Source organism: Siniperca chuatsi, linkage group LG11 (assembly GCF_020085105.1).
Source record: "Siniperca chuatsi isolate FFG_IHB_CAS linkage group LG11, ASM2008510v1, whole genome shotgun sequence".
Lineage (NCBI taxonomy): Eukaryota > Metazoa > Chordata > Actinopteri > Centrarchiformes > Sinipercidae > Siniperca > Siniperca chuatsi.
Genome location: NC_058052.1, coordinates 22,703,376 through 22,729,683, shown reverse-complemented (window position 1 = coordinate 22,729,683; position 26,308 = coordinate 22,703,376). Strand labels below are relative to the sequence as shown.

The 26,308-nt window shown below is 39.1% G+C and overlaps 1 protein-coding gene across 3 annotated transcripts in view; it reads right to left on the bottom strand.

Annotated features, from left to right (window-relative positions):
* slc8a1b (solute carrier family 8 member 1b) overlaps nucleotides 1–26,308 on the bottom strand; it is a 147,936-nt gene that overhangs the window by 36,478 nt on the left and 85,150 nt on the right. For 2 of the 3 annotated variants that reach the window (XM_044214483.1, XM_044214482.1), the window contains exon 5: nucleotides 5,088–5,197. In XM_044214483.1, coding sequence (XP_044070418.1) covers nucleotides 5,088–5,197 — 110 coding nt within the window. Of the gene's footprint in view, nucleotides 1–5,087; nucleotides 5,198–5,560; nucleotides 5,668–26,308 lie in introns of all 3 variants that reach the window. The other variant, XM_044214484.1, reaches the window with a different exon arrangement.

Here is a 26,308-nt window from a genome sequence, read left to right as displayed (position 1 = left end):
AGACGTGATTCATATATTTTATGCCTATATGCCTTATCATTTAGCAATTTAAATTGTTGTGGGCGTGTGGATTTGCACTGTAGGTTTAAGTTCAGCCAAATTCTAGCGATCCAAATGATTCCCTTACCGTTGCCTAATTTATTCACACCGCTATGTTGAATTTATTTATTTATTTTGTTTGAACCATAAGTTTTTTGAATCCCACATGGAGCCAGATCAGATTATACTAAACCCAATCACCTCATATCAGGCTCATATGATTTCTGAGGGCAGCACGAAGCTAACACAGCCACTAGTAGTAGCTACTTTTAAATTAATTTGACTCTCCAAATTACTGTGCCGTAATGGCTTAAAAACTAGATAATTTGCCAACAAACTGAATGTGATTTCAGTCATTTAGTGAAATGCGACTGTCCCCGCTTTTATTTTGAAAGTAGAAGGAAGGGTCCCTTCACTTCCAGGTCAAATTGAACAGGTGAGCATCCTTGATCATTACAAGCATGAGAATCCATTTTGCCGGCTCAAATGTAGTTACACAATTCCTCTTTCATGCTCAAGTCATCTGTTACGCTCACGATTCTGTCATGTCGAATGTAATTCTGCTCTTACAAATCCGTGTCTGTGAGCTCTCGAAGGTTTACTTGCAGACTGAGTAGCGCTCGGATTTGTTGTGTGCTCTCTCAAATCTTTTGTCGTCAATATACTTCCATAATGACAGAGACACATCTACACACAAGCAAGCACATGATGATAAGTATGTGTACATACATACACAGACATACGGAACATGCACAAATGCACATTTACATAGACACACACAGTCATGGGCCAAGGCCATAAAGATCAGTGCAGGGCTAATTTAGCACAGAGAGAACCCCCGCATCAGTTCATAAAACACACTCATTAAACACACAAACCCACTGCAGCCCCTAAACTCTGTGTGTTTGTGTGTGTTTGTCTCTGTGTATCCCGGAGGTGTGTTTGATCTCCTGACTGTGATAATGTGATATCCAGCCCTTGTCTTTGATCCCCTCATCACTATAAACACTGCTGATGCCTGGTAAACACACACTGCCATTAACACACTGATAGCACTGCTCTGTCTCTGTGTGTGTGTGTGTGTGTGTGAGAGAGAGAAACAGACAGAGATAGAGCTGTACCCAGTAGAGTTAAAGTGAGTTTAAGGGCATAAAAACCCCTTTAGATAACAGTCTGAAAACACTGTGGTGGGCTGATTTACCTCAAACTACAGTCTGTCTCCACTTCACATAAACATGCATTTAGTTTGTGGGTCATTTCAGTTAAAACACTAATAATTATTATTTTTTTTAAACAAACTGATATTTGTTTCAGAGTCAATATAAACAAAATATTGCTAAATGCACATTTGTTTTGGTGTGTGTTTGAAAGGCAATAAATAACAAGCGGAAAATCTAATGTTTTTACAACTCTATTTTCCATTAGATTGGATTGGAATAGAAAAGGAGGGAGATGAGTGGTTCGGATGAGATAATGGATTTACACGGTGGAAAACAGATGCACAGATGTGGCATGTGACTGAGGACACACACACACACACACACACACACCATATCTGAAACCTTACACACTCCAGTGAAAACGTTATATGGCAGCTTTCAAAACGATCACTACATGTGCATCTTTGCATTTAAATGAATAGCATTTTAAAATCAGTGAATCACAGCCTCATTATTTCTGAGATATTACTATAAAATATATAATATAATAATATATAATATACAGTAAAGAAAAGAGACAATGGAGACCTAGTCAGATTTGAAGACAAATCTGCTAGATTGCTTTACAACACATCTTGATCACTGTCTTAATTGCACCAATTTGAATAATTTATTTGACAATGATGTGTTACATAATGCTGTAACACACAACCATTAGCTATAGAAACAGGTAGCTTTAATGGTCTCCTTGAAGAGGAAAGGCTTTGTTTGTTATATGATTCAGATGAGACTGACGACAATGTACATTTTATGCTTTATTTCTCTATGTATTATGATTTAGGCAATATTTTTAAATTGTCCTTTATCTCTGCTGACTTCTTCTGGTTCCTTGTTTCCAAATCGTCACTGTCCTGTGAGAACCATGTATCTCCAAAACACCAATGAGCTAAGAACCAACCTGGTGTCAGCATTTTTCAGATAATCCAATGAGTTTTTAAATGATTTATTTAGCTCAGGAATTAGGAGAATGTTCACCCTGTGAAAGACAGCTATTGAGTGTTTTGGATGCTATCTCAACTGTGTCTATCATGGAACCTTCCTTATGTTTTATTCTTTCTTTTTCTGTAGGTGTTTCTGTAAGTATGTTACTTTAAAGCTAGAGTTCAGGACTTTTACATATACAGTGGGTACGGAAAGTATTCAGACCCCTTTAAATTTTTCACTCTTTGTTTCATTGCAGCCATTTGCTAAAATCAAAAAAGTTCATTTTATTTCTCATTAATGTACACTCAGCACCCCATCTTGACAGAAAAAACCCCCCAAAAAATGTAGAAATTTTTGCAAATTTATTAAAAAATAAAAACTAAAATATCACATGGTTAATGAGAAATAAAATGAACTTTTTTGATTTTAGCAAATGGCTGCAATGAAACAAAGAGTGAAACATTTAAAGGGGTCTGAATACTTTCCGTACCCATTGTAAATGAACGTCCGTTACATTAAAGGCCCTGCCAAAGGAGTTCACACAATGCTGATTAAGCCTATCACCACGAGCTAAATCTCTCTGTATTTTGCAGTATAGGAGTCTGATTTAAGTCTGATGTCTGTGGTGACATTCCTGCGCTGGTGCACCGGTAATGATGCGTTTTACGCCAACCAGCAATGGTTGGTTTTGGTTTGGTTTGCCAGAGCACAATACGCCATTGCGGTAAAAAAAAAAAGTCCATTGGAGAGAATGTTTATTATTATTGAGCATTGTTTGTTGTTTATTTTGTTTATTACAATTGTATAGTTTGTGTTAATATGCTTTGGCAACGTTGTATTGTATGCAGTCACACCAATAAAGCCACTTGAATTGAAATTGAACGGCGCTGACGCAACTCTCTCTCTCTACATGGCTCTGGAGCAACCGTAGCAACGCAGTGTCCAAGAAAAGTGTCTGATGCTCCAGATAAAAAAAGAAACTCGGAGTTCAGAAGAAGGATTTCAGTCAAAAAAAGAAAGCGATCGACGGCGGACAAACAGGGATAACCACTGGTGTAGCTTTAGCTTTTCCTTGTTGGAGAGCGCTGAGAGAAGGGACTGAGGGCAGACACAGATGTCACGTTACTGCTCTTGGACAGTTTGGTAAAATATTTGTCGGCTATGTAGCTATTACATTTACTATACCTAAATAATTGATAATTGTCTTGGAACTGTGGAAATTTCTCTGTATTTTTGTAACTATTTCTGAACACGAGCCTGTGGCGCGCTCACTGTAGGCATACATCATAAGCACGCGTCAACAGTGTTTGTGTAATTACTCTCACTGCCAGAAGGGGGAGACAAAGTTATGCACTCCAACTTTAAAGAAAATATTCCAGACAGATGCAAGTGCTGATATTATTGTATAAAACCCATAATGCCCTTGGTAATAGCAGTAGTTTTTGTCATGAAAACAATGTTTTTTCTTATGCTATATACCTAAAACTCTGATATGATCTGTCTTTGTTGTGGGTGTTTATTACGTCCCTATTGACTCATAGAACAAAATAAAGTTTAACAAAATAAACTTTGACTTAGGGACATTCTTTGGTTGGATTAAAGCAATTTTGATGCCCATGAATGCTGTTCACATCATAGTCATACTCACAGTGAACGCCCTCTTCGGTATTATCTCTATTATGTCTTTTTTTTTGTGCCACCAATCCACAATCCAGCTGTATGTGAACGGTGCCATTTGCAAACACCAGCAGAGAACCGATCTCAACACATGTAAAGCTCTTGGCGGGATGAGAGGAAAAGGAAAGGAGAAGAAAGGAGAGGACAGGTGTGATTCCCACTGAGTTTTCTGTACAGACCTCTGAGGAGAAACAGAGGAAGAAAAGTAGAAAAAAAGAAGGAAAAACTGAGAAGTACAGAAGGGAGCAGCAGAATCGCTCCAGTGTGAGTTCAACATGAATCCCAGATCAACAGGCCTGTTAAAACATAAGCGATTAGGGAGCAGCTCTGCATTTTGTCACTTAAGAAATATGGTATAAGTGCGCATGATGCTTTGATTTTTTTTATTGTAGTGTTGCCAGCAGTAAAGTGCTTTTTTTCTTGCCAACTTTAAAGTGCTCTTGTCTGGGCTATCTTATTAGGCTTTGCATAAAATAAATGATTCAAATTACACAAAGCCCACTAAGACGAATATCACACCTATTCTGTGATGTCCTCTAACCAGTAATGTCCTAGTTGTGTCTTTTCTTTGTCTCGCTTTTTGAGATTTCTGTGCTGCACGTCCCAGAGGTCACCTGTCAATCAAACACTATGTGCAGTACTGTTTTTCCTTGGAAGTTTTGGTTTCTGTAGGCAGTGCTCTTAACTGTGTCTCAATTCTATTCTACATACTAACTGCACACAGTATATACCATAACAATCCATATAGAGTACTGTTGTTGTGGTTAGTAAGAAATGAACACACCCAGCTGTTTTATACTAACAGGAAATGATACAATATTTGCACTACCTCGTCAATCAAACCGCAACTTCAGAATAAGTCTAAACAAAGTGACAGTAATTTCTTTGTCCAAAAATATAATAGTTATTTTTTGCTTTCTAAAGTGTCTAAAGAGCTGTTTCACCACCATCCACAGTAACTTTTAATATTTGGTAGCTGTGACATGCTTCTCCATTTCCTTTGTGCAAAGCATTGTGGTGGAATAGAATTAGTATGTGGTATGGGACTGGGATACACTTCTAATCTGTGCAGCCATACTGATTATTTGATTATAGATTGTGAATCAATATTGTGTTGTTTCAATGAGTGATAAAAAGTTCAGTGATTGTATTCTACGATTGGCCTGTTGATTCAGGATTCTCTAAAACCTCATAAAGTGCATTCTCAGTGCTGCTTGGCTGTAACACCTGTCCGTTCCTTCCCGCTGCGTCTCCATTGGGGGGTTTCAAGCAGAAGGTAGAAGGAGGACTGCTTATTGTACTCCTCCCGGTCTAAGATCCTAATGGTTATGGTCTTCCTGTATGGGACACACACGTACACACACACATAGAGGGAGGTGGTGAATGCATGCATGGTAAACAAACAACATGGCAAGGTATGTACACAAAACACACACACACACACACACACACACACACACACACAAGGCGGAGTGGTGGATGTGGTGAGATGAGGTGATCCACAACCTGCTGCATGTTCACTGTCATAGTAAGGACACACATCAGGAGGTATAGTAGCAAGAAAGAAGAAACATTTAAATCTAAATCTCCTCCTGTGTGCCTCCATGTGCTGAGAACATGCAGCCTCTGCAATGTGGCGGACACTCTGGGGTCAAGGGGGTCAACGTTCACAGGGTCACGAGGCTCACCCCCTTTCTGACCTTTGGTGTCGTTGCTCTCCACCAGGCGAGGCTCTCCGATCTCAATGTAGAAGGTTTTGTTCTTCTCGTACTCCTCGTCGTCGATTACTTTCACCTTGATGATTTTACTGAGGAGGAGGAGGAGGAAGGGGGAGGAAGGAAAAGAGGAGGAGGGAAGAAAAGAAGGCAGAAAAGTGAGGAAAGGACAGGCTGGAAACTGGAAAACCAAGAGGAAACAGAAAAGAGCAGCGTTTGGTTTTCCCACAAGCACCTTAGGCACAGGATATGGAAAGCATTTATTTTCCAACTTCAGTTCCTTCCCACAATGTCTAGCATTAAAAAAACGTATAATTTTTACTCGATTAGAGGCTGTTTTTCAGACTGTTACCTTTAAGACTGATAAAAGTGTTTATATTTCCACCTCATCTAACCATAACATCTGATGTCAGAATCTTTGATGTTATCGAAACAGCTCACATTAGTCTGACAAGATTGATCTGATAAACTCCTCACTCTGCCAGCCTGCGGTTCTGATCAGGGCTCAATTCAATCTTACACTCCAGCCTGATATCGGCCTTTTTTTTTCAAAAACGTTATCACTTGGATGCTAAAAGCTAAATGAAGTCTGGCAGTATGCTGGAGAGTTTATCAACTATTAGTCATTTTGGCATGTGAACAATCATAAATCACGATGATGAATTTGGCTTGTACAATCCAGCAGCAGGTTTGCAATTTTAGTGTTTTAGTAAATATTGCTTTCCACTTTTAGAAGACAACATAATCCCTTGCAGTGACAATTGTTGAAGTTTGAATGTGAAAGCAAAAGAGGATTTTTTTATTGATGCCTGTGGGAAACCAGGACAATTCACCATAAATTCAGCCAATCCAAGAATTACCTTTTTATCAAAATCTACTATAAAAGGTTGCAGTTAAAGGTTATGATACTGTATCCAGCCTATAAGAAATAACAAAAAAAAAAAAGAGCGCTTTAGCAAATGAGTTGAGGGTTCTTTTCACACTGTTTGCTGAATTTAAAGTGAACTGCCACGTACTGTCTTTAAATATGAACAGATCAGCATTAAGACAAGTCTGAGACATTAGAAGAATAAGAAATCATCCAAGACCAGATGCAATGTAAGGAGAGACTGAGCAGGAAAATAACAATGAAGGAGTGATTATTTTTAACAGTAAATATATGTCTGCTGCTGCAATTAACCTTCAACACCTTCAATTAACACTCTCAACAAGAAACAGTAAAGATACCAATCTAACCAGCTCTGCTTTGTTCTTGTTCAACAATTTGCTGAAATGTAATATATTACAAAAATATGTGCCACGAGTCAAAGTCTCATCTTTCACATGTATAGTTTTATGTTCTGCTATCGTTCTCCTTCTAAACGGTTCAATGTCTGATTAACAAAACAGCAATAAACCAGCCTGTAAACTGTAACGGCATTCTGTCGATGAACAAAGCCAATGATTTCTTTCTCTGAAGTTGAGTTTTCACCAATACCGCTAAGTGTAGCTCCTATTAATGACCAACCAAATGCCCCATTAAGACTCAGTATGGAGAGCGTGTGTATGACTGTGTGTATTTATTGTGGCACTTGGCCTCAGTCATATTTGGCAGGGAAGCTAATATCTGAGGTCACAGGGCCATGGAGCAGGACGCAGTGTGTATACACTATGTGTGTGAGTGAGTGCCTGCAGGCGTGTGTGTATGTGTGAATGTGTGTGTTTATCTGTGTTTCCAGTCTGGAACAAAACCCATATTCTGATCCAAATCCACTACAGGCAATAACAAAGACATCTGAGAGAATACTCATAATCTGGCCTATAGGGTGGGAAATGGGAACACACACACACACACACACACACACAATCTTATATAAGCCATTATCTGTGATCACAGGCCTGCAACCTGTTTTGAATCGTCAGCCGGCATCGTGTTAGCAACACTACATTTAAATCCACACTCTCTCTTAACTGAGCAGCCATTTAATAAGTAAAAGGCACTGTTCATATACTGTCAACCACTTCACGCACATACACACGCACACACATCTGACTAGCATACAGTCTGCTCTGGTGGAAGTATTCCGATGTTTTATCTAAATAAAGGTAGTAATACAACACTATAAAAGTACTAAATTACAAGGAAAAGTCCAGCATTCAAAATTGTACCTAAGCACATTAAGCTAATAATACTTTTACTTAAGTACTAATTGTGAATGACCCCTTTTCAGGATTCTATATCAAATAGTATTGTTAAGTAGAAGTACAATACCTCCCTCTGAAATTGAGCGGCATAGAAGTATACAACAGCATAAATTGGAAATACTCAAGTAAAGTACAAGTACCTAAAAGGGTACTTAAGTACAGAACATGAACAAGTCTACATTTGTACACTGACAGCCTTGGCATCCGCAGCATGCCTCCTTTATGACAGAATACATAATGCAGTCTACTGATCATCTAATTATACACAGGAGCATTACAGGTTAATCTATCGGCTGCAAAATACCATATGCAAACACCAGCACACACACAAATGTCAGGGGTTAAGTCATTACACTAGAGGGATCAGGGTCAGTTAACACTCACAAACCCCCCCCCCCTCTTATTAGACTGATGGAGTGGAAGGGCTCAGCTCGGGGAACAGCTGATGTTTACATTCCCACTGGGAATATAATCACTGCTACTACTACAATTAATACAAGGCCTATTACTAATGGACTAGAAGTACACAGGGAAGATTTATGAGTGTGGAATTCACCTCTCACATTTGTGTTTTGTACTGTTTCTGTGTTTTGTGTGACATTTGTATGAGATAAACAAAGTCTGTGTTTCACTTAGATGTACCAATTTATTGATTGGCTCCTTCTCTGAGTGGGTGTCTTTCCTGAGGAGCTACATGGACCTCTTTCGTTACCCTCATCACTATCAAAGCTCTCATTGAAAGTTCACAGCAGCCACCATAATTCTCAACTTAGGAGAGGAAAAATAGTGGCGTAAAACCAAACAAGCACCACATTTCTGATTCAGATGACAAGACTTATACTTTAAGATTTTTACAAATTACAGACATGGCCGATTTGCACAGAACTGAGAACACAGATGACCTCTGAAACACAAATCACAGATGGACCCAAAGCAACACTATTCCCATGTGAATAGGATTTTGGGCTGTATTTATTTCCCTTGAAAAACAAAAACATTTCTATCAAATCAGCTAAGAACAAATGTTTTTGTATCATTAACCTAATTAATCAGTCTTTGTAAAACATTTTTCCAGTGATGGCTATCTGACTTGAAATCAGGGGAAACTTAAATTAATCTCTGCGTGGAAAGAGAATAAAAATTGTTATTTAATTCTCCATATATGTGTAAAATGGCAACGAATCATTTTTGCAGAGACAGACTGACAGACTTTTTGTTTTCCCTGGTTCGGGAATGGTGACTCCTCTGTTGAAGCTGGCAAACCTCACAGTGGACCAACTCGCTGGAAAAACACACACATGCTTGAACACATATTCTCACATTCTTGTACAGTTAAACAAGCATATCCAGGCAGCACATCAATGCAGATATCATTTATCAACAATTAACTGGATTTATTGTCTTTATCTGCACCTCTCTTTGTATCTCTTTGTTGTTTTCACACATAAACACACACTCAAATGCGTGAACACACACACAGACACACAAATGCACTTCCCTCCACATGACAAACATGCTGGCTGTACAGTATGCTGTCCCGTTGCCACGGCAACGCAATGTTTGGGTAAGCAACAGGGGTGGAGAAGATTGTTTCCAGACCAATGATGGGTGTGTGTGTGTACTGACAAGTGAGTGTGTTTGAGAGAGAGCGAAAGAGGTCACATACTGTACCCTCACTACACTGATTTGTATGTGTCAGTGTATATATATATATATATGTATGTGTGTGTATAATAATATGTGTGAGAGAGACTTTGACACTACACAGTAGCCTACATTGTTTATAGTAAGTGCTGCCTCTTTGTGTGTCTGTATTCGATCCCGTGTTAATCTACAACCATATATACAGTAAGGGAAGTGTGAACAAATGCTTGTGTGTGTGTGTGTGTGTGTGTGCCATGTGATGGTTCAGTAAGAATAATGGAGTATGAAATGTGCTGAAAAACATGTGATAATGGCACATTGAATGTGAAATTTACACTCTTTACACACATGCATACTTAGTCCCATACTTTGACCTTAAACTAAACCTTATCCTAACATTAACCATAAAACCAAGTCTTAACTCTCAAAAAGCCCTTTGACTTCCCCTGTCCTCACTTTCCAAACATGTTCTCGCTCTCATGGCTTTGAAGTCAAATTGGTCCTCACAAGGATAGAAATACCATAACACACACTCACACAGACAGAGGTGGTATCACACTTGCATGGCAGCATTCACAAATGTATCACACTTGCATGCTTTGACACCCACACACACACACTAAAGGAATTTCAGCTGCAGGAATGTAAAAATGCACACACACACGGCCTCACACACACATCATTACTCCAGGGACCACAATGTGTGCACATCTGTGTTTCCACAGAGATCCTCCATCTAACTTTGCAAAAAAGCATAAAAAACAAGAGAACATCTGAGCAGCTGTGACAGATCTCCACTCCATCATTTTTCCATCACACTCCATCTCCTCGTTTCCTCCCTCTGTTTCATCCGCTGTTTCTCTCCTTTGTTCATTCATAAACAAGATTCCTGCAACACTTTTGACACTTGGCCTCCATTAAGGTTTATCAAACATTTCACTAAAACTCTTAAAAATGTAGCCAGAAGAATACGAGATAATGGAATAAACAGCCAATAGATTATTCAAAAACAGATTGACTGAGTCATGTTAAAGTAGCGGATAGGTTCATAAACTATAAACACACAGCATTGCCAGTTGGTGATCTGAATCTGCCAAAATACAGTTTCATTGTGTCTGTTCATGTTGGTGACCTTCCCTTTCCTTTTTGCTGATCAAGTTTGTTCATGTTTGGCTTTCTGATTTTCCACCCTCATCTCCTCGCAAAATAAATGATTTTGCAGGTTTTTGGCTCTGATGCCCCTGCAATTTGGAACCGGAATATTTGCCATGATGCTTTGAGACAAAGCAAAAAGTGACCAAAAACTGGCCACAAAGTGGCGACTGTCAGAGCTCTTTTAAAAAGGGGTAGATCACATGATTTGGCTCATAAACATCACAATTATCAACATGTCCCTGCTGTTCCATGATGACACTTAACCATACAATAAATTGTTTATTTTCAAAGAGAGAACAATAAAACTTGAAACAGGACGGCAAAAAATATGTGGCAACGTCTGGCAATTTTGTGCAAGAGATACCAAATATGCCACATAAAACAGTGGGAGACTGTTTAAAGTTTAAACTCACTGCAGCACACTGGAGAAAGCTGTTTCAAAACTAAACCTGCCTAAGTGCCATTTTGCAATTTGCAGTTGATGTTTTAACATGTGATACATTTCACATGTGAAATATCTGAAAACCACAAGAGCATGTGTTTTTAAATCCTGGAGTCATTTATTATGTTTTCATCACTACCAGGTTATTTGACCCATTGGTTTGTTTTCTCGTGTTGTTTAAACTATGTGACTACCTCTGCAACTGTGAGAGAGAACATCAAAGAAAAAGCCCTTTTGCATGCTATCTTTGATTTATGAATTAATTAATTTTTTAAATATTTAAATAAATAAATAAATATATAAATACTTTCTAGTTCTATACACATACACATGTATATAGTATCTAGCTGAGAAAACAAAGTTGCCAGTGTGTGGTTACCCAAAGGGCCTCTCTGTTGCATGCCACATATTTGACACTAACAAAGCCATTTCCCCAGCCTCACACACAAACATAAATACACAGGAAGTTGTAAAGCACAACAGGCAGCAGTGCCGGTCACTCCCCTCTCCTTAGCAACCTGCCTTAGCGACGTATTTGGATCGGAAAATTTGAGTTTGGGAACAACCACTTTATTTTAGGTTTGAGGAAAAAATACTGCCGCTCAGCTGGTTGGTGTGTGTGTGTGTGTGTGGACGGGTGGAGGAAGGACGATAGTGGACAACCAGGTCCAATTTACCTGATGGAACAAACCTGTGTGTTTATATTTGTTTGTGTGTGTGTAGCTGTGATTATAATCTTAACAGTTTAAGTGCCTTTAAAAAAATACATGTCTCCACACATGTTTACACAGTCAACGTATGAGCATGTGCATTTTTATGTGTGTGTTCATGCATATTTGCATTTACATCTTTTGTCCGACCTGTTGTTTAAATTTGAGTTTAAGTGGGAGGTGTGTGTGTTTGTGTATAGAACTGGCCTTTCAGACTGTGAACTGGTTTATTTGTGTGGAACAGATTGCTGGTGGGTGGACTTCGGTCACAAACTAAACAAAAGAAGTGTGTGTGTGTGTACATATGTACGTTGTGTGACACAGCATGGGTGCTTATTTGTGTGTGCACACTGTCTTGTGTGTGTGTGTCTAACAGTTTGTGTTATGTCAGCTTATACATTAAGAGTCACTGTTTAACATACAGAGAACAAGAGTGTGTGTTTGTAAGTTGGTGTCTGCACTTATGTTAATGTGAACGTGACAGTGAAAACAGAGAGCGATTTTATTAGCAAGAGTGTGTAACTGCTTATGTGCGACGCAGCTTAACACAGAGCACTAGAGTGTGTGTGTGTGTGTGCGCGCACGCTGTTTACATGCAGTGGTTTTTATAAGACAAAGAGGATAATGATGTTGGCTGCAGTCGGAAACCACAACAATAGGCTGACAGTGCTCAGCCAGGCCTCCTCTAATAAGCTCCAGTCTGCTCACTAATACACATAATCTTGACTTTATGGAGGCTAATGGAAACACAAAAAAGGTTACACACCTGCCGGCTGGTGTCGGTCCCACATGAACAGGGTTCCCAATTTATCTCTGAGTGTCTCTCTGTCCCTATTATTATTATTATTATTATTATTATTATTATTATTATTATTATTAATCTGTGATATTTTTACATGAAAACAAAATGTTTATTTTGCCACTGTCTATGGCTGGCTAACTGAGTAACAGACAGTCTGATTTAACATTTAGCATATCTAGTTCACTAAAGCTTTTGATTCCTCAAACACTTCAAACATCCATTGCCTGGTAACTGTTTCATGGAAAAAACTGACAGGACAAAGACATTACTGGTATCTACATTATCTAATTTATTAAGATGATATTCACTATGTGTCATATCATCAATATTCATATATGAAATTCAGATATTGGCACATTTCCTTATGAAGAATTTAGACATTAGCCCTAGTGCCTCAGGCTAAAGTATCGTATGATATTGTAATTGTCAGTAGAGATGGGTAAAAACTGTTCTTTGAGTTTTTGAAGTTCTAGATTTGGGTGTTGGCTGTTACAGCTACTGTTCTTTATTAAAAGTGTAATGTCTTTTGTTAATTTCTTGTGTTAACAAGGTTGCTGTATCACAGCCATTTCTCAGATCTGAGATGCCAGAGTTTCCTTGAATGCACCAACAACAAAACTTTGTTCACAACTTCATTACGTTGTGACAACACCATAACTGAGATAAAAAAAAAAAGTGAATAAAATGCTCACTGTTATTAATTACGTTTCTAAGTAAGTTTCAAGTCGCTGCAAGTGTATTTTTATACTGTTATGAAATGAATGAAAACGGGAGCCTGTCTGGGGATAGAAAATCAAACATAAACCTGTGGTATGCTTTAAAAATATTCAGTATGACCGAAAAGTATGAATGAAAAACAGAAATGAAAAATATGTTTATGGTTAAACTCTCAAATGCCTAGAGGGAAAAATAAATCAAGGTTTGAGTGGGAAGCTTCCAGTAGCCAGCGTTTGAAGGTTATACTGTAACCTTCCCTGAATGCATCCATTCTAGAAAAAAGTTTAGCTCAATAACCTGTTTTCTGTTTCCTTTTAGAATCTTTTACAGCTTTCTCTACTCAGCCAGAAGGTCGGTGACGAACTGCAGTGACAGCCATTTTGCTTGTTTTCTCAGCTCGGAGTCCCTTTATCAGTCTGATACTGAACAGGGCCATAAAAATAATGTTTATGGTAATGGTCATTTTTATTGGACAAAACGGTTGGCAAAGCCATAAACAGCAGCTAGTCTCCATTTTTATCTAACTGGTGTGTGTATGGGTGTGTGTGTGTGTGGGAGAGCCTGAGAGTGTGTATGTGTGCGTCAGACCCTCCTCTGTGTCATTTAAACTATTTTCTATCATCAGGAAGTTTCCCTATTCTCCCTCTCTCTCTGCAGTATGTCGGGCTATCTCGCTCTCCCTTCATTCCTATCTGCAGTATATCTTGTTAACCTAATAAGGAGTTTGGAAAATCCTGGGGACTCCTCACACACACACACACACACACACACACACACACATCTTCATACAGGAAATGTCTTTGAGGAGCTTGTAAATCTGATTGAAAACACACAAGTATATGTGTGTGTGTGTGTGTGTGTGTGTGTGTGTGTGTGTGTATGTGCACGCGCGTGCCATCTAACATTAACTTTCACCAACTTCCCAGGAACTGATGAACGCTGTCAGGGTTTCTAAGTGACGTCCTTTTTTGGTAGCTTAACACTTGGGAACGCATTGGTTTTATGTGTGTGTGGGGGTGTGTGTGTGTGTGAGAGAGAGAGAGTGGGCGTGTGTGTTCATGTGTTTTAGTTCAGAAGTGAAGAAATGAAACATCTTGTTGTGGACTTGGTGGTACTTATCAAAGTTTAGCAGTGAATTCTGGATTGCAACATCACATAAGGTACTGTATGTAACCTTAAAGAGTCGCATAATCATCAGCGATCACTCACGGTCGAGTATGATTGTTCTCCTGTTGGTTAAATGGATTATTTGTGGGTCTTCAGATGGCTATAGAGGCCAATCCTGGATCCACAGGGTCTATTGCAGTGTGGGCATTTGTGTGTCACAGATGTGGTATTTGTAGGTGGAGGAGCAGTTTTGGTGGTGCGTCTCTCCTTTCTGCGTTTCCTTTTTTCTTCCAGAGCATGGTGGAGGTCCGTTTTCTGTTGTGTTGTGCCCTCATAAGTCATCCTTCTCCAAAGGTTCCTGTCACATGCCATCTCTTCCCAGTTGTTGAGGTCAACATTTCCTCAGGTGGGATATGAGGTTATCCTTGTACCACCTTTTTTGTCCCCCTTGGGTGCGCTTCCCCTTCCTAGGTTGGCCATAGAGGGCCTGTTTTAGGAGACTGGAGTTTGCCATACAGATTATTTGGCCTGTCCATCGCAGCTGGTGTTGAGTAATAGTAGTGGAGATACTTGGTAGGTTGACTTCCTTCAGGATGCTGACGTTTGTTCGCCTGTCTTCCCAGTTGGTCCTGAGTATCTTCTGTAGGCATCGCTGGTGATATTGTTCCAGGGCTTTGATATGTCTGCTGTAGGTAGTCCAGCTTTCAGCACCATAGAGGAGTGAAGACAGAACTACTGCTTGATAGACAAGCCTTTTGGTCTTAGTCTGGATGTCCGGATCCTCAAAAACTCTATGCCTCAGCCTAACAATTGCTATCAATGTGAATTGTGGGGGCTTGGGATGTTCCTTCAGGTGCAGGTTGGTAGAGGATTTGGGTCTTCTTGATATGGTTGTTGATAGAGTCGCAAGAGCTAGTATGCCCTGGCAAAGGCGTCCAGGCTGTTCTGAAGGTCTGCCTCTAAGTAGGCAAAGAGTGCATTATCATCTGCATTCCTACTATAGTTGCCACAGTCTGCCTTATCTCCCTTCTTAAAGATTGTGATAATAAAGGCTTCCCTGATTTTGGGAGGAATTTCTTCCTTGTCCCAGACTTTATGGAGCAGGTTATAGATGCGATGCAGGAGTTCAGAGCCGCCTTCTTTGAGGACGTCCGCCGGGATTCCATCAGGTCCAGAGGCCTTGTTATTGCTCAGCTTTCTGATTCCATCCTGGACCTCGATTACACCTGGGGGAATCACCCATGTGCTCCATGATGGGCTGCTGTGGAATTTGGTTGATGGCTTCCATCTAGAGCTGATGGCCACTTCGTCCTTCAGAAGAGATTGTCCATCTTTGGAGTGGAGGGGATTGAGGCCTTGGTAGCTGGGTCCATACACAGCCTGAAGAGACCTTTGGTGTCACCAGTGTCAGCAACACCTTCTCCGTGCACCAGTTATTTTTCAGTTCTCTCACCCTACATTGTACAACTGCCTTTGCCTTAAAGTGAGCCTGTCTTTTGGCCTTGTAGTTGATGTCATTCTTACATGTGCTCAAGTCCTTCCTTTTGGCGTCTATCAGATGTTGACTCTCAGCATTATTTTTATCAAACCAATCCTGATGTTTCCTGGTCTTGAAGCCGATGATATACCTGCTTGTTTCAAGGATTGTGGTCTTCAGGGCCTCCCAGTGTCCTTCGACATCTTCTGGGTACTGTTTTGAGAGTCGCTTTTGTAGGGAGTTCCTCAGGTGTGGTGCCATGATGATGTCACTCAGGCTTTTGGTATTGAATTTTCACTCAGGCTTTTGGTGTCATTATGGAGTTGATCAAGCGGTGGTCAGTCCAGCAGTCATCGGTGGAGGTCATGACCCTGGTGATTTTGAAATCTTTGCGATCCTTAGCCCTGACAAACACATAATCTGTGAGATACCAGCATTTGAATAGGGGATGCATCCATGATGTTCTGACCTTATTTCTCTGCCGGAAAAGAGTGTTGGTTATGACACGGTCGTGTTCAGCACATTTTGAGAGCAAGAGGACTCCATTGGAATTGATGTTTCCTACACCCGCTTTACCCATCGTAGCTTTCCAGACCTTGTGATCTTTGCCTACCCTGATAATCCCAGAGTAAGAGGACCTTGTCTTCTTTTGGGATATTTGTAAGTACATTGTCATAGGCAGTGCTAAAATGTTGGTAATGTATTGATGACTACTACTGTAGCTATTAAGCTAATGGCTAACATGCTAGAAGACCGGGAACATGCTAGCGCTAGCCTTTTTCCCCCTCTGTACTGGGCCGTTTACTTCCCACTGGCATTTTGTTTCTCAGGATTGTACATCACTTAATTCAATAAAGAGTTAGAAAGTCTCTCCGAGTTACCATGTCAACTAACACTTGAACTGATTTTTAAATTGTAAGCTGGGTCGTTAATGGGACAAAAAGTTTGCACAGTTCAAAAGATGTATTTGTTCTATTGACTCCTGTCTTATAGCTGTATGCAGGTCATTCCTCTTTTGTGGAGCAGTTTATACTCTGACAGAGGAGGGTGAAATAAAAGTAGATGGTGCAAAACAGCTAATAAGCAACTTCCTCCACTTTGGACTCTGTGGCTTTCCATTCCCTTAAAAGTCAGCGCTGTCAAGATGGCTTGCGCAAATTGATGTACTCTTTCTTTGTACTCTCCATATGCCATAAATTTGTAATACTCAGCTTGGAGATTGTCATTTGCAAAACCAGAGAGAGAGAGAGAGAGAGAGAGAGAGAGAGAGAGAGAGAGAGAGAGAGAGAGAGAGAGAGAGAGAGAGCGAAAGAGAACGAGCGAGAGAGAGTTTTTAGTTATTCCATTCAGGATCAAGTGAGAGATGGCAATTTACAAGTACTGGACAAACCCAGTCACTCACATATGCACACACATACTTATAATTGCAATTAGAACAAGAAAATAGTTAAGAGCTTACTGAAGAAGAGGCGAAGGAGTGACAAATGGCGAGACTACAGAACAAAGTGATTTTTAACTATAGTGCATATATCATGTTCTATATGTACAAACCAATCTCTACATAATAAGACTGGTGAGAGAGAATGTGTGAGTGAGAGAGAGAGGCAGCAAAAGAGCAAGAGAGGATATGAATGCTAATCAGGTGATGCTGCCAAACCAGCTGCAGCGCTCCATCATTTCCAGGCCATTTATGAGCTCTAAGCTGCACGATGGGATCAGCGCTGATTGAGAGTGACGCACAGTCAAGTGGACTGAAGAGCCTCTGGAGCAAGCCACAACTGTGGAAGTGAAAACACCTAATTTCTACCAACTGCTCCCTGCTAATATTCTAGACTATACCCCCAAACTCAGAAAGGCTTGATAAGACCTATCAAACCAAGTTAAATAGTTCTGCTCTCTGTGACAGAGATTCACTTTTTGTCTGTTATAGATGGAATGTTTTGGGGGATTATAAGGATATGATAATTTTTACACAACTGTCCATATATATTTGTACAATTCATACTTTGTTTTCAAGTCTGAATATTTTCTGACTTAAGTACACATTAAGTATAAGGATTATTTCCCATAAATTAATTCCCATTAATTAATTATCACAACCCTACAGCTACATAGAATTTTTTTATAAAACAAGATTAGAGATTAGATTAGACAATATTATGTTCAGTAACATTCCTTAACATTTAATGACAACCCTTATAAAATCATTTTGAATCTATTCATGCATGGCAACTACCGTATGGTTATGGTGTGTTTTGGGAAAGATAAATAAGCTCACGCACTTCCCCAGTCCCCTGCTTTCTGCCTCACTACATTAATGACACATTAATTCTTGGACTGGTTCTCTATCTTGGCATTGGATGTAAAACATGCACTGAGAAATTGTCCAATGTGAAGGTAATTCCTAGGGATTTTGGACTGATTAGTGAGAAAAAAGCCTTTTAGGGATGTGGAGAAAGAACGGTTTCTTAGTTTTCAAAATGGAAGAGCACCAAATTTTACACATAAGTAACATATAGTGCATACGGTTGGATTTACAGAAAAAAAATCTATGGCCTGAAATAATATTACTCAACTGTTGCTTGCATGCAAGCATTTTTCTTGTCGTTTGCTGGCTCTAGAAAGAAGACCTTGATCTTTAATTTTGACGGACTGACACTAAAGAGCACTAAAACATTTTCAGTGTCAAACTCCATAGTAGCTGCACTGCATTGAGAATATACTGATGTCATGTCATTTGCCTATATTTGGGGAGTTACCTACCAACCTAAGGCAGTGACTGTTTATCAAACAATGCTAAAGAGCATTTTTGTGACACATGAATGCAAACTGAAGCATGATGGAAAACACTGCAACTGTCAGATGTCAAAAAGTAAAAGGATATCTTCTCAGTCATATCGGAACAAGGTCGGTGGCAAAACAAGGATGAAAACATTCCCAGGTGATTAAAAAGCTTTTCTCTGTACACTTTTTAAACTGATTCAATAAAACTGATGTTTTAATATTTTCCTTAGAGAGCTGTGTTGGATATTTTTTGATATTTGTTTTTCAACAAAAACTCTGACTTGTTGATACTTTCCAAAAGCAGCAGGCAGCCTCTGCACATATGTCAAATGTCTTTTTTTTCCTCTCTCCCAGTCTCCCAAAACGATGACAAAATGATGTGGACTTTCAGGGGAGTTTCAGTCAGAAAAGTTTATTTAAATTTAAGTTTAGGTTTTATAGTTTGGCATGTCACATGTGAACACATTCGCCCCACCCTACATCGAAATAACAACCCTCCTCCCGTGTGTGTGGGCACTGAGTCCTTATCCATCTCCTCAAACAACTAGACATCGGTGTCAAAAAGTAGGACAGATGATTTCATCATTGACAGCCATGAAGTGAACACCTTTATTCAAACATTGAATGCAGAAGCAGATTGTGTCTGCATTTTCTTTAGGTTAATCTCTGACTTTTTCTTTATGTCTCCCTCTGCCTCCCTCCTCGTCTGACTATTTATCTTTCTTGCCCATGAGACCAGAAAAAAACATTCAGCATGATTTTTCAAAGCGTGTGTGATTCAACCAGATTGTCTTCTATGATCACTTTCAGTTACTTTGAGAATATTTTGCTATATTTGAAAGTATTAATAAGAAAAAGAGAAAAAAAAAACATACAAAGATCAGGAAACCTCTGCCGGATTTGAAGACAAAATCATCGTCGCCACATTTTATAGACAAGGGACGTCTACCACAACTTAAGTGGTGTTCTGAGTGTCTAAAATCCTGTTTACACATTGCAATAATATGCATCTCCACTAGAATAACACCTTATGCTCATTGTGGATGAATATTCTGATCACCTAAACCACATGCAACAACTACCAAGGCAGAAATAGGGTTATGGTTACCCTAACCATAGTTGGGATAATCATAAACCACAAAGGAGGGCTTGTGATTGCACTGTGTTTATTGTAGATGTGGTTAAATACATAATTATATTAATGTCATTGAAAGCAACATGCTCTTGTAATTTGAGTAAAAGTCATAATAATGGTTTCTTAATTTATTTAATTTAATCTGGAGGAATGGGATTTAGGATTGTTTAAGCATATTTAATTTGAATTTTATTAAATTTCTCCTCCTGCTACCTGTAGGAGATGTTTTCCTTATAGAGTTACATCAGCCTTTATATCTAACCAACGCACCTGCTTCCAAAATTGACCTCCTACCAAAATTATCATCCTTCTAGATCACTTATTAAACCCCGCACCTCCTCCTACCCTGACTCTCTCTTTTACTGTTGTCTTTAGCATTCCAGTTCTCTAGGACTGTTTCTTCCTCCACTTTGAAAAATAAGAAACAGCTGCTAAGGTCACGAAGTCATTGATGATAAGGCTGTCACATGGGATCTAATCATGATCATATATCAATGTGAACACTGGAGCTGCATATGTCACAAGTTAAATCAACCGATTCAAATCTAGACATAATCTGTATTTGAAATACATATAAAGGTCAGGTGTGAAGGCGGCTTCCTAGTTTTCCCAGGAAAAAAATACATTGAAGACATATTTATAATTACAGCAGAATACATTTTTTGAGTAACATTATAGAAAATGCTATATTTTTTACTTGACATGTAATACTGTTACATGTGCTTCAGTGCTACCAGACCCTGCCTAAGAATCACCATAATGGTAACTCTTTAAGTTACTCTTTAAGGGACAATCTGTTTGATCACAAAATAAGCTTTGATAGGATGAATGTGTATTATGATTTGTTGATACTATAGCATTCACTGACACATTGAAATTACATTCATATACTACTAATTTGCCACAGCAAATGTTTTGAAAGAAATGTAAAATATTTATTTTTTGTAATTGCATTACATAAGTTCTATCCTTTCGTATACCACCACCCACCCTGACAATCTCCCTACGATTTCTGAGCAGTCCAAGAAAGTAACACTTCCTTGACTGGAAAAAAAACTGAACATAAACAGTGATTACGTGTCCTCCAAAAAAAGTAGTTGAATATAAACAAAATTTCTAGGAGACAGGGTTACCATATAATAGAATCAAGTAAGTAAGCACTTCAAGCTCTATCTTGCAGTCAAGTGTTTTGTGCTCTTTAGAAATAATACTTCTAAATCAGTGAGAATTATCTTAATGTTTGATGACAAGAAAGATGTAATTAAATGAAAACAATGCCCTCTTATTTTGAAATAACAGAATTAATTCACTTACAAATCAGAACTACATATCCAACAGATAAGAACTTGTTAAATCAATCAGCAATACAGAGAAACAATGATTTAGATAACAATGTAGCTGATTAGTACTTAACATTTTCCCGTCATTCTAAAAACATTACTGTGAACATGTGTGACCTGCAGCAGTGGGCTCTAATTTGCAGGAAATGGCAGTATGAACTGGTCGCCGGTGCTGAGTCTGACCGCACAAAAGACAGCAGGGGAAAAGCAAATGGCAGAGCTATTCACAGAGCTGGAAACCATACAATAAACCTCACTGTCTTTCTGTCAACCGCTTGCTCTTTGCTATTTTCCTTTACAAACTTCTAAGGGGGGGAAAAAATCCTCTTTTTGCTCTCTCTCTCTTTCCTTCCGTTGACATTTCCTTTCAAACTACCGATTCAGTGGCTCACTTCACCCCCACCCCCTTCAAACTCTCCCTCCTCCTCATCCTTCTTGTCCTCCTCTTGTTGGCTGATTAAGTTTAGCAATGGCACACTATTGCAGTTGGCAATGCCAGCCTCTCTTTCTGCCACTTACACACAAACCCCAAATCTCTTTCATTTCCCCTCCAATTTTCAAATGAATTTTATTGGCATGAAGTGAACAGGCTTATTCACCTCCCTCTTCACCACCTCTCTTTGTTTCTGTTTTGAGTTCACTTCAGAAAGCTTTATTGGCATGATTCAAAGACAATAACTCTTTTGCTTTCTCCTCCCTCTCTCTCTCACTCATTTCTTTCTTTCTCCCTCTCTCTGTCAATTCAAATAGCTTTTTTGGCACAACATAACACTTGAAAGCGCTTTAATACCGGCTGACCTGAGTGTGTAAACCTCAATAAACCAAGTCAATTAAAATGTATTGTCATGATGAAAATATCTCTGTCTCCCTTCACTATTATCATTTTGCTTTCTTTTATCATCTCTCCCATTTGTTTTTCCTCTATTTCTTCCTCTCCTTCCTTGTCTTTATGTTTCTCTGATGCCTGTCTTTCCTTTCCTCCCTCTCTGTCTCTCCTCTCTCTCTCTCTCTCTCTCTCTCTCCACTTTTCATTATAAGCATAAATGTGAATCCATCAGGGTTTGGAGGAAAATAATGACAAAATTAATGACAAGAATGAAAGAGAAACACTGGTTAACACTGACTGATTAAAAAACATAAAATACGTTCAGTTAGTTAGTGCAGCCAGTTCACAGTTCCACTTTGTACTGTAGTGGGAATGAGAGGAGAAAGGGGTCGGATTGTTGCCACGGCAACGTGTGGCCAGCGTGGCATGGTTTCCAAGGCGTTTCCAAGGCAGTTCCATGGCTTTGCTGCCAGTTTCTCTTAAATGGCTTAGCCTACAGATCCCCGCAGGCAGGACAAGTGGATATTTAGAAAGACAGACAGAGAGGCAGCGAGGAAAAATAATAATAATAACAGCTTTGAAGCACTACATACAACTATTGAGCTTATAGTTAAGTTAAGGTTTCAGGATCCATGTAAGCATCTTAAATTAAAGGGGAACTCCACCAATTTTACACATGCAACTGAGTTTAGTACTAATGAGGAGTATGACTTCTGAGAAAACAGTTGTATAATGTCTTCTGTGACTCTAGAGGACAGGAAGCCTGCTTTACAAACTTGGTGTGTGGGGTTTGAAGTTTGAAAGAAGTGGGCATTTAGGAGGCAGGGAGGTCTAAAAGAAGATGCTGTTGTGTTGCATTATGGGAAATGTAGGATCAGCAGTTCTGGAGCTTGACCCACACTAGAGACTAAAAGTCAGGATATCTCGGCCTCTGCTGCATTGTTTTTTTTACCATTATTGCTTTTAATCTGTCTCCTGTGAGTCCCTCAACAGTTCAGGGAAATTATCAGTGGTATCAAATATTTTTTAATTGTTTGTCTATTTTGGATTTCACAAATAGAGGTCTTCAGAGTTTCAAAATGTTTGACCCAATCCGAAACCTAACTGAAGAACGAATTTAGTTACTGAAAATAAGTCAAAAAATTATGTGTTTATATATTTATATACTATCAACAATACAATAAAACGTTCCATAGCCAAACAGGTGGTAGACAGACAGAATGTCATAATTTTCTAACCAATTCAATATATATGAATCTGTGCAAATCATTTAATAGCATACATATTGTACATAAGCTACTAATTTTCATAAAATATTACATCCTGCAGTGATTATGATGTACCATGTGATCACATCTGACACTGAGTATGCTTGGCTTTATTTGTATCCACTCGGTTACACACACACACACACACACACACACACCTGAGACCCATGGCAGGCAAAGATCTGATCCGACTCAGGCTCCGGGTCGGGTCTGTGTTCTTCAGAATCGAGTGGACTTCGACCCCTAGCCAGTTGACCGACAGAGTTTTATGAGTTTAGTTTGGACTGCTGCACACGCTGGTTTCCTGTTAAATCAGTGCTGATATTAGCACTTTATTAAAAATCACAGTGGCTCACCAGGGCCAGTAATGTCAGTTTGTTTAATAACATATATTGGAGAAAGGATGAATGGTGCATTTTTGCCTGTGGGGAAAACTTAACCTGACTGAATAAGAGATTTGTCTTTGATTCCACAATCATGGATTAATGTGTTTTACTATTCTTGCTAGTTTCTGTAGAGAATATTCATTTTACATATTACATTTCAGTATTTTCATGGAAATGGTTTGATGTAAAAACACAAAAACTGAACAGAATGAATAAGTTCTTTTATCTGGATCCTCAACATACTGTACAGTAAAACACATTCTACTATGCCCATATATGGCCAATGCATTCACACAAGTGACCTATTGTCCTCTCTCCATATAAGGTTGTGTATACATGGATGAATGTATACAGCCATCAGCATGACAACCTGAGGTCCCTTTTTCTCCGTCCTCCATCTTTTTCTGTTCTCTCTCTTTTCAGCCACATATGGTGGTATTGTGCTGACAGCTGGTGGTCAGGTTAATCAATCAATAAATAAAATGAAGCAAGAGAAAAAAACAGAAACTACATTTTTGTGGCCTTACAAGGGCTTTTGAAATCCAATACCAATATTGTTTTTAGTGAAAGTAAAAATAGCAAAGATTTTATATCCACAAATTGCAAGTATTTGTCATTTCATTCAGGATTTTGTTCTAGCCAAGGTGGAAAATCATCAGAAAAACCATTTAGATCATCACAGGGCACTAAAATATGCATTGGAACCAGGCTGACGAACTGATTTTGGGAGAGAGTGGTACTGCTAACCATTAGACTATCACGCATTTAGATTAACTGTAAAATGACACTGCTGTTTAAAAATGCTGCATCTTTAAATTAAGAAGACATTCACAGACACAACTGAATGAAATATTGAAATATGCTCAAATATTTTATAAAAGGCTTCTGTAGTCACAGAGAAAACCACAATAATATCAAAGTCATCTGTTGCTAAAACAATAAATAATAAAAGGACAAGAGCTGCTTTTTAATCTCAACCTTTGGGTTTTAATGTATGTCTATCTTTCTTCTGGTTATCCATCACTCCATCTCTCCCTCTTGTTCCAGTAACACCAGACTAATTTTAGGTCTGTGGAACAGATAGTTCTGAGGTCAGGGATTTGTTCAGTGTGACAGAAATGTTGTCTGAATGTTTTCAGTTCTTTGATGCTGTAAGACCAGGTGAAATGTATCTCTTCCGCTGCGGAAGCATAGCTCACACACACACACGCCCACACAAAACAAACGCAGACACACACACTCAACATTGAGTGAGTCTTCACATGTGTATTTGGGTCTGGAAAAAATGTTAAGAGCTCCTTTCTTGAACCTCTTTGTGTGTGTGTGTGTTTTTCCCCCTCACTTTCTCTGCCTGTCTCTCCCCCTCTTTCATTCACACATGACCACACACACATTTTACTACCCGGAAAACAGGAATGAAATCTGACACAAAAGGTATGTCAGACACTTGGCAGCAGGTAGTCATAAATGCACACACACATTAATGCACACATTACTTCATTTTCCGGACATAAAAAACAGAAAACTGACCTGTACAAAAAGCATACCTATCACTCTGAAGCACACACACACACCTTTGAAAATCACTGTGGATCGTACACATTGACAGGAAAGAAAAGAGGTAAACAGAGAATGACAGAAAGGATGAGATTGACAAAGATGAGATAATACAGAAAAATAAAGATGAGTATCTCTCTCTCTCTCTCTCTCTCTCTCTCTCTCTCTCTCCTCTGCATTATAGAAGCATCTTAAGGTGATTTGGTGAGCTACACTAGGAAGGTGGGTATCTGCTGTACGTCAGAGCTACAGCAAAAAACAGAAAGAAAACAATCAAGTGACAAAGACAATGAGTGATACAGCCATAAAAAGAAGACTGATATAGAGACCAGAGAAGATAGATTGTGACTGAGGTCAGGTCATGGAAAGGTCAGCCAATCACAGGCAGGCACTTTGACATATACATAAACAACTTGTGTTTGATCTGTACTCTGCAGGAAAGCACATAACACAGCTTTATAGGAAGCAATCAAAATGTAAAGTTCATCTTTGGAGATCTATAAAATGAATATGATTCAATAGGCAAAAGTCTGTCAAAGGCCTGAAAAGACTTTTTTACCTCCAACTTAACGGAAATCAATCATTCTGGAAGTAAACTTTTTTAAATATGAAGAAATGTTTGCCTCTTCAAGTGTCGGGTTGGGGAAAATAGCCAACTAAACCTCAAAAGGCCACAGTAATACTTTTGCATGATGAAGAGCGGGGGTAAAACCTAATTGAGAATTCATAATAAGTCATTCCTCAGGCCCTGCATGGCTGAATCAATATGTTGGAATGTGATTAACACTCTGCCAAAGCTGGCATGCAAAATACCAAAAGCCTTATCTATTGCTGATCTGTAGAGAGGAATCAGAGAGTGGGGGAGATGGAGGAAGATGAGAAGAGACATTTAGCAATTTACCGGGTCTGAAGTAATCATCCCCTCTGCTATTTGGGCTGAGCACTTCAATTGAAAACCAGCTGTTGGGAGGAACATAAGTACGGTTGACAGCAGGTCTGTCAATGTCAAGTGGAAACCTCCCTTTGCAATTGAAACATTTTAGCTGCATTTGGCAGCCCCGTGTGCAAAGTTGTGTCCTTCTCACATCTTTTGCCTCCTTCTGCTGAAGTCATTCTGCATTGAGATGTAAGTTACGTTAAGCTTACACCCTGATCTCAACCATTTACATCTCAGATGGGCAACCGCTTGGTCTGCTTGG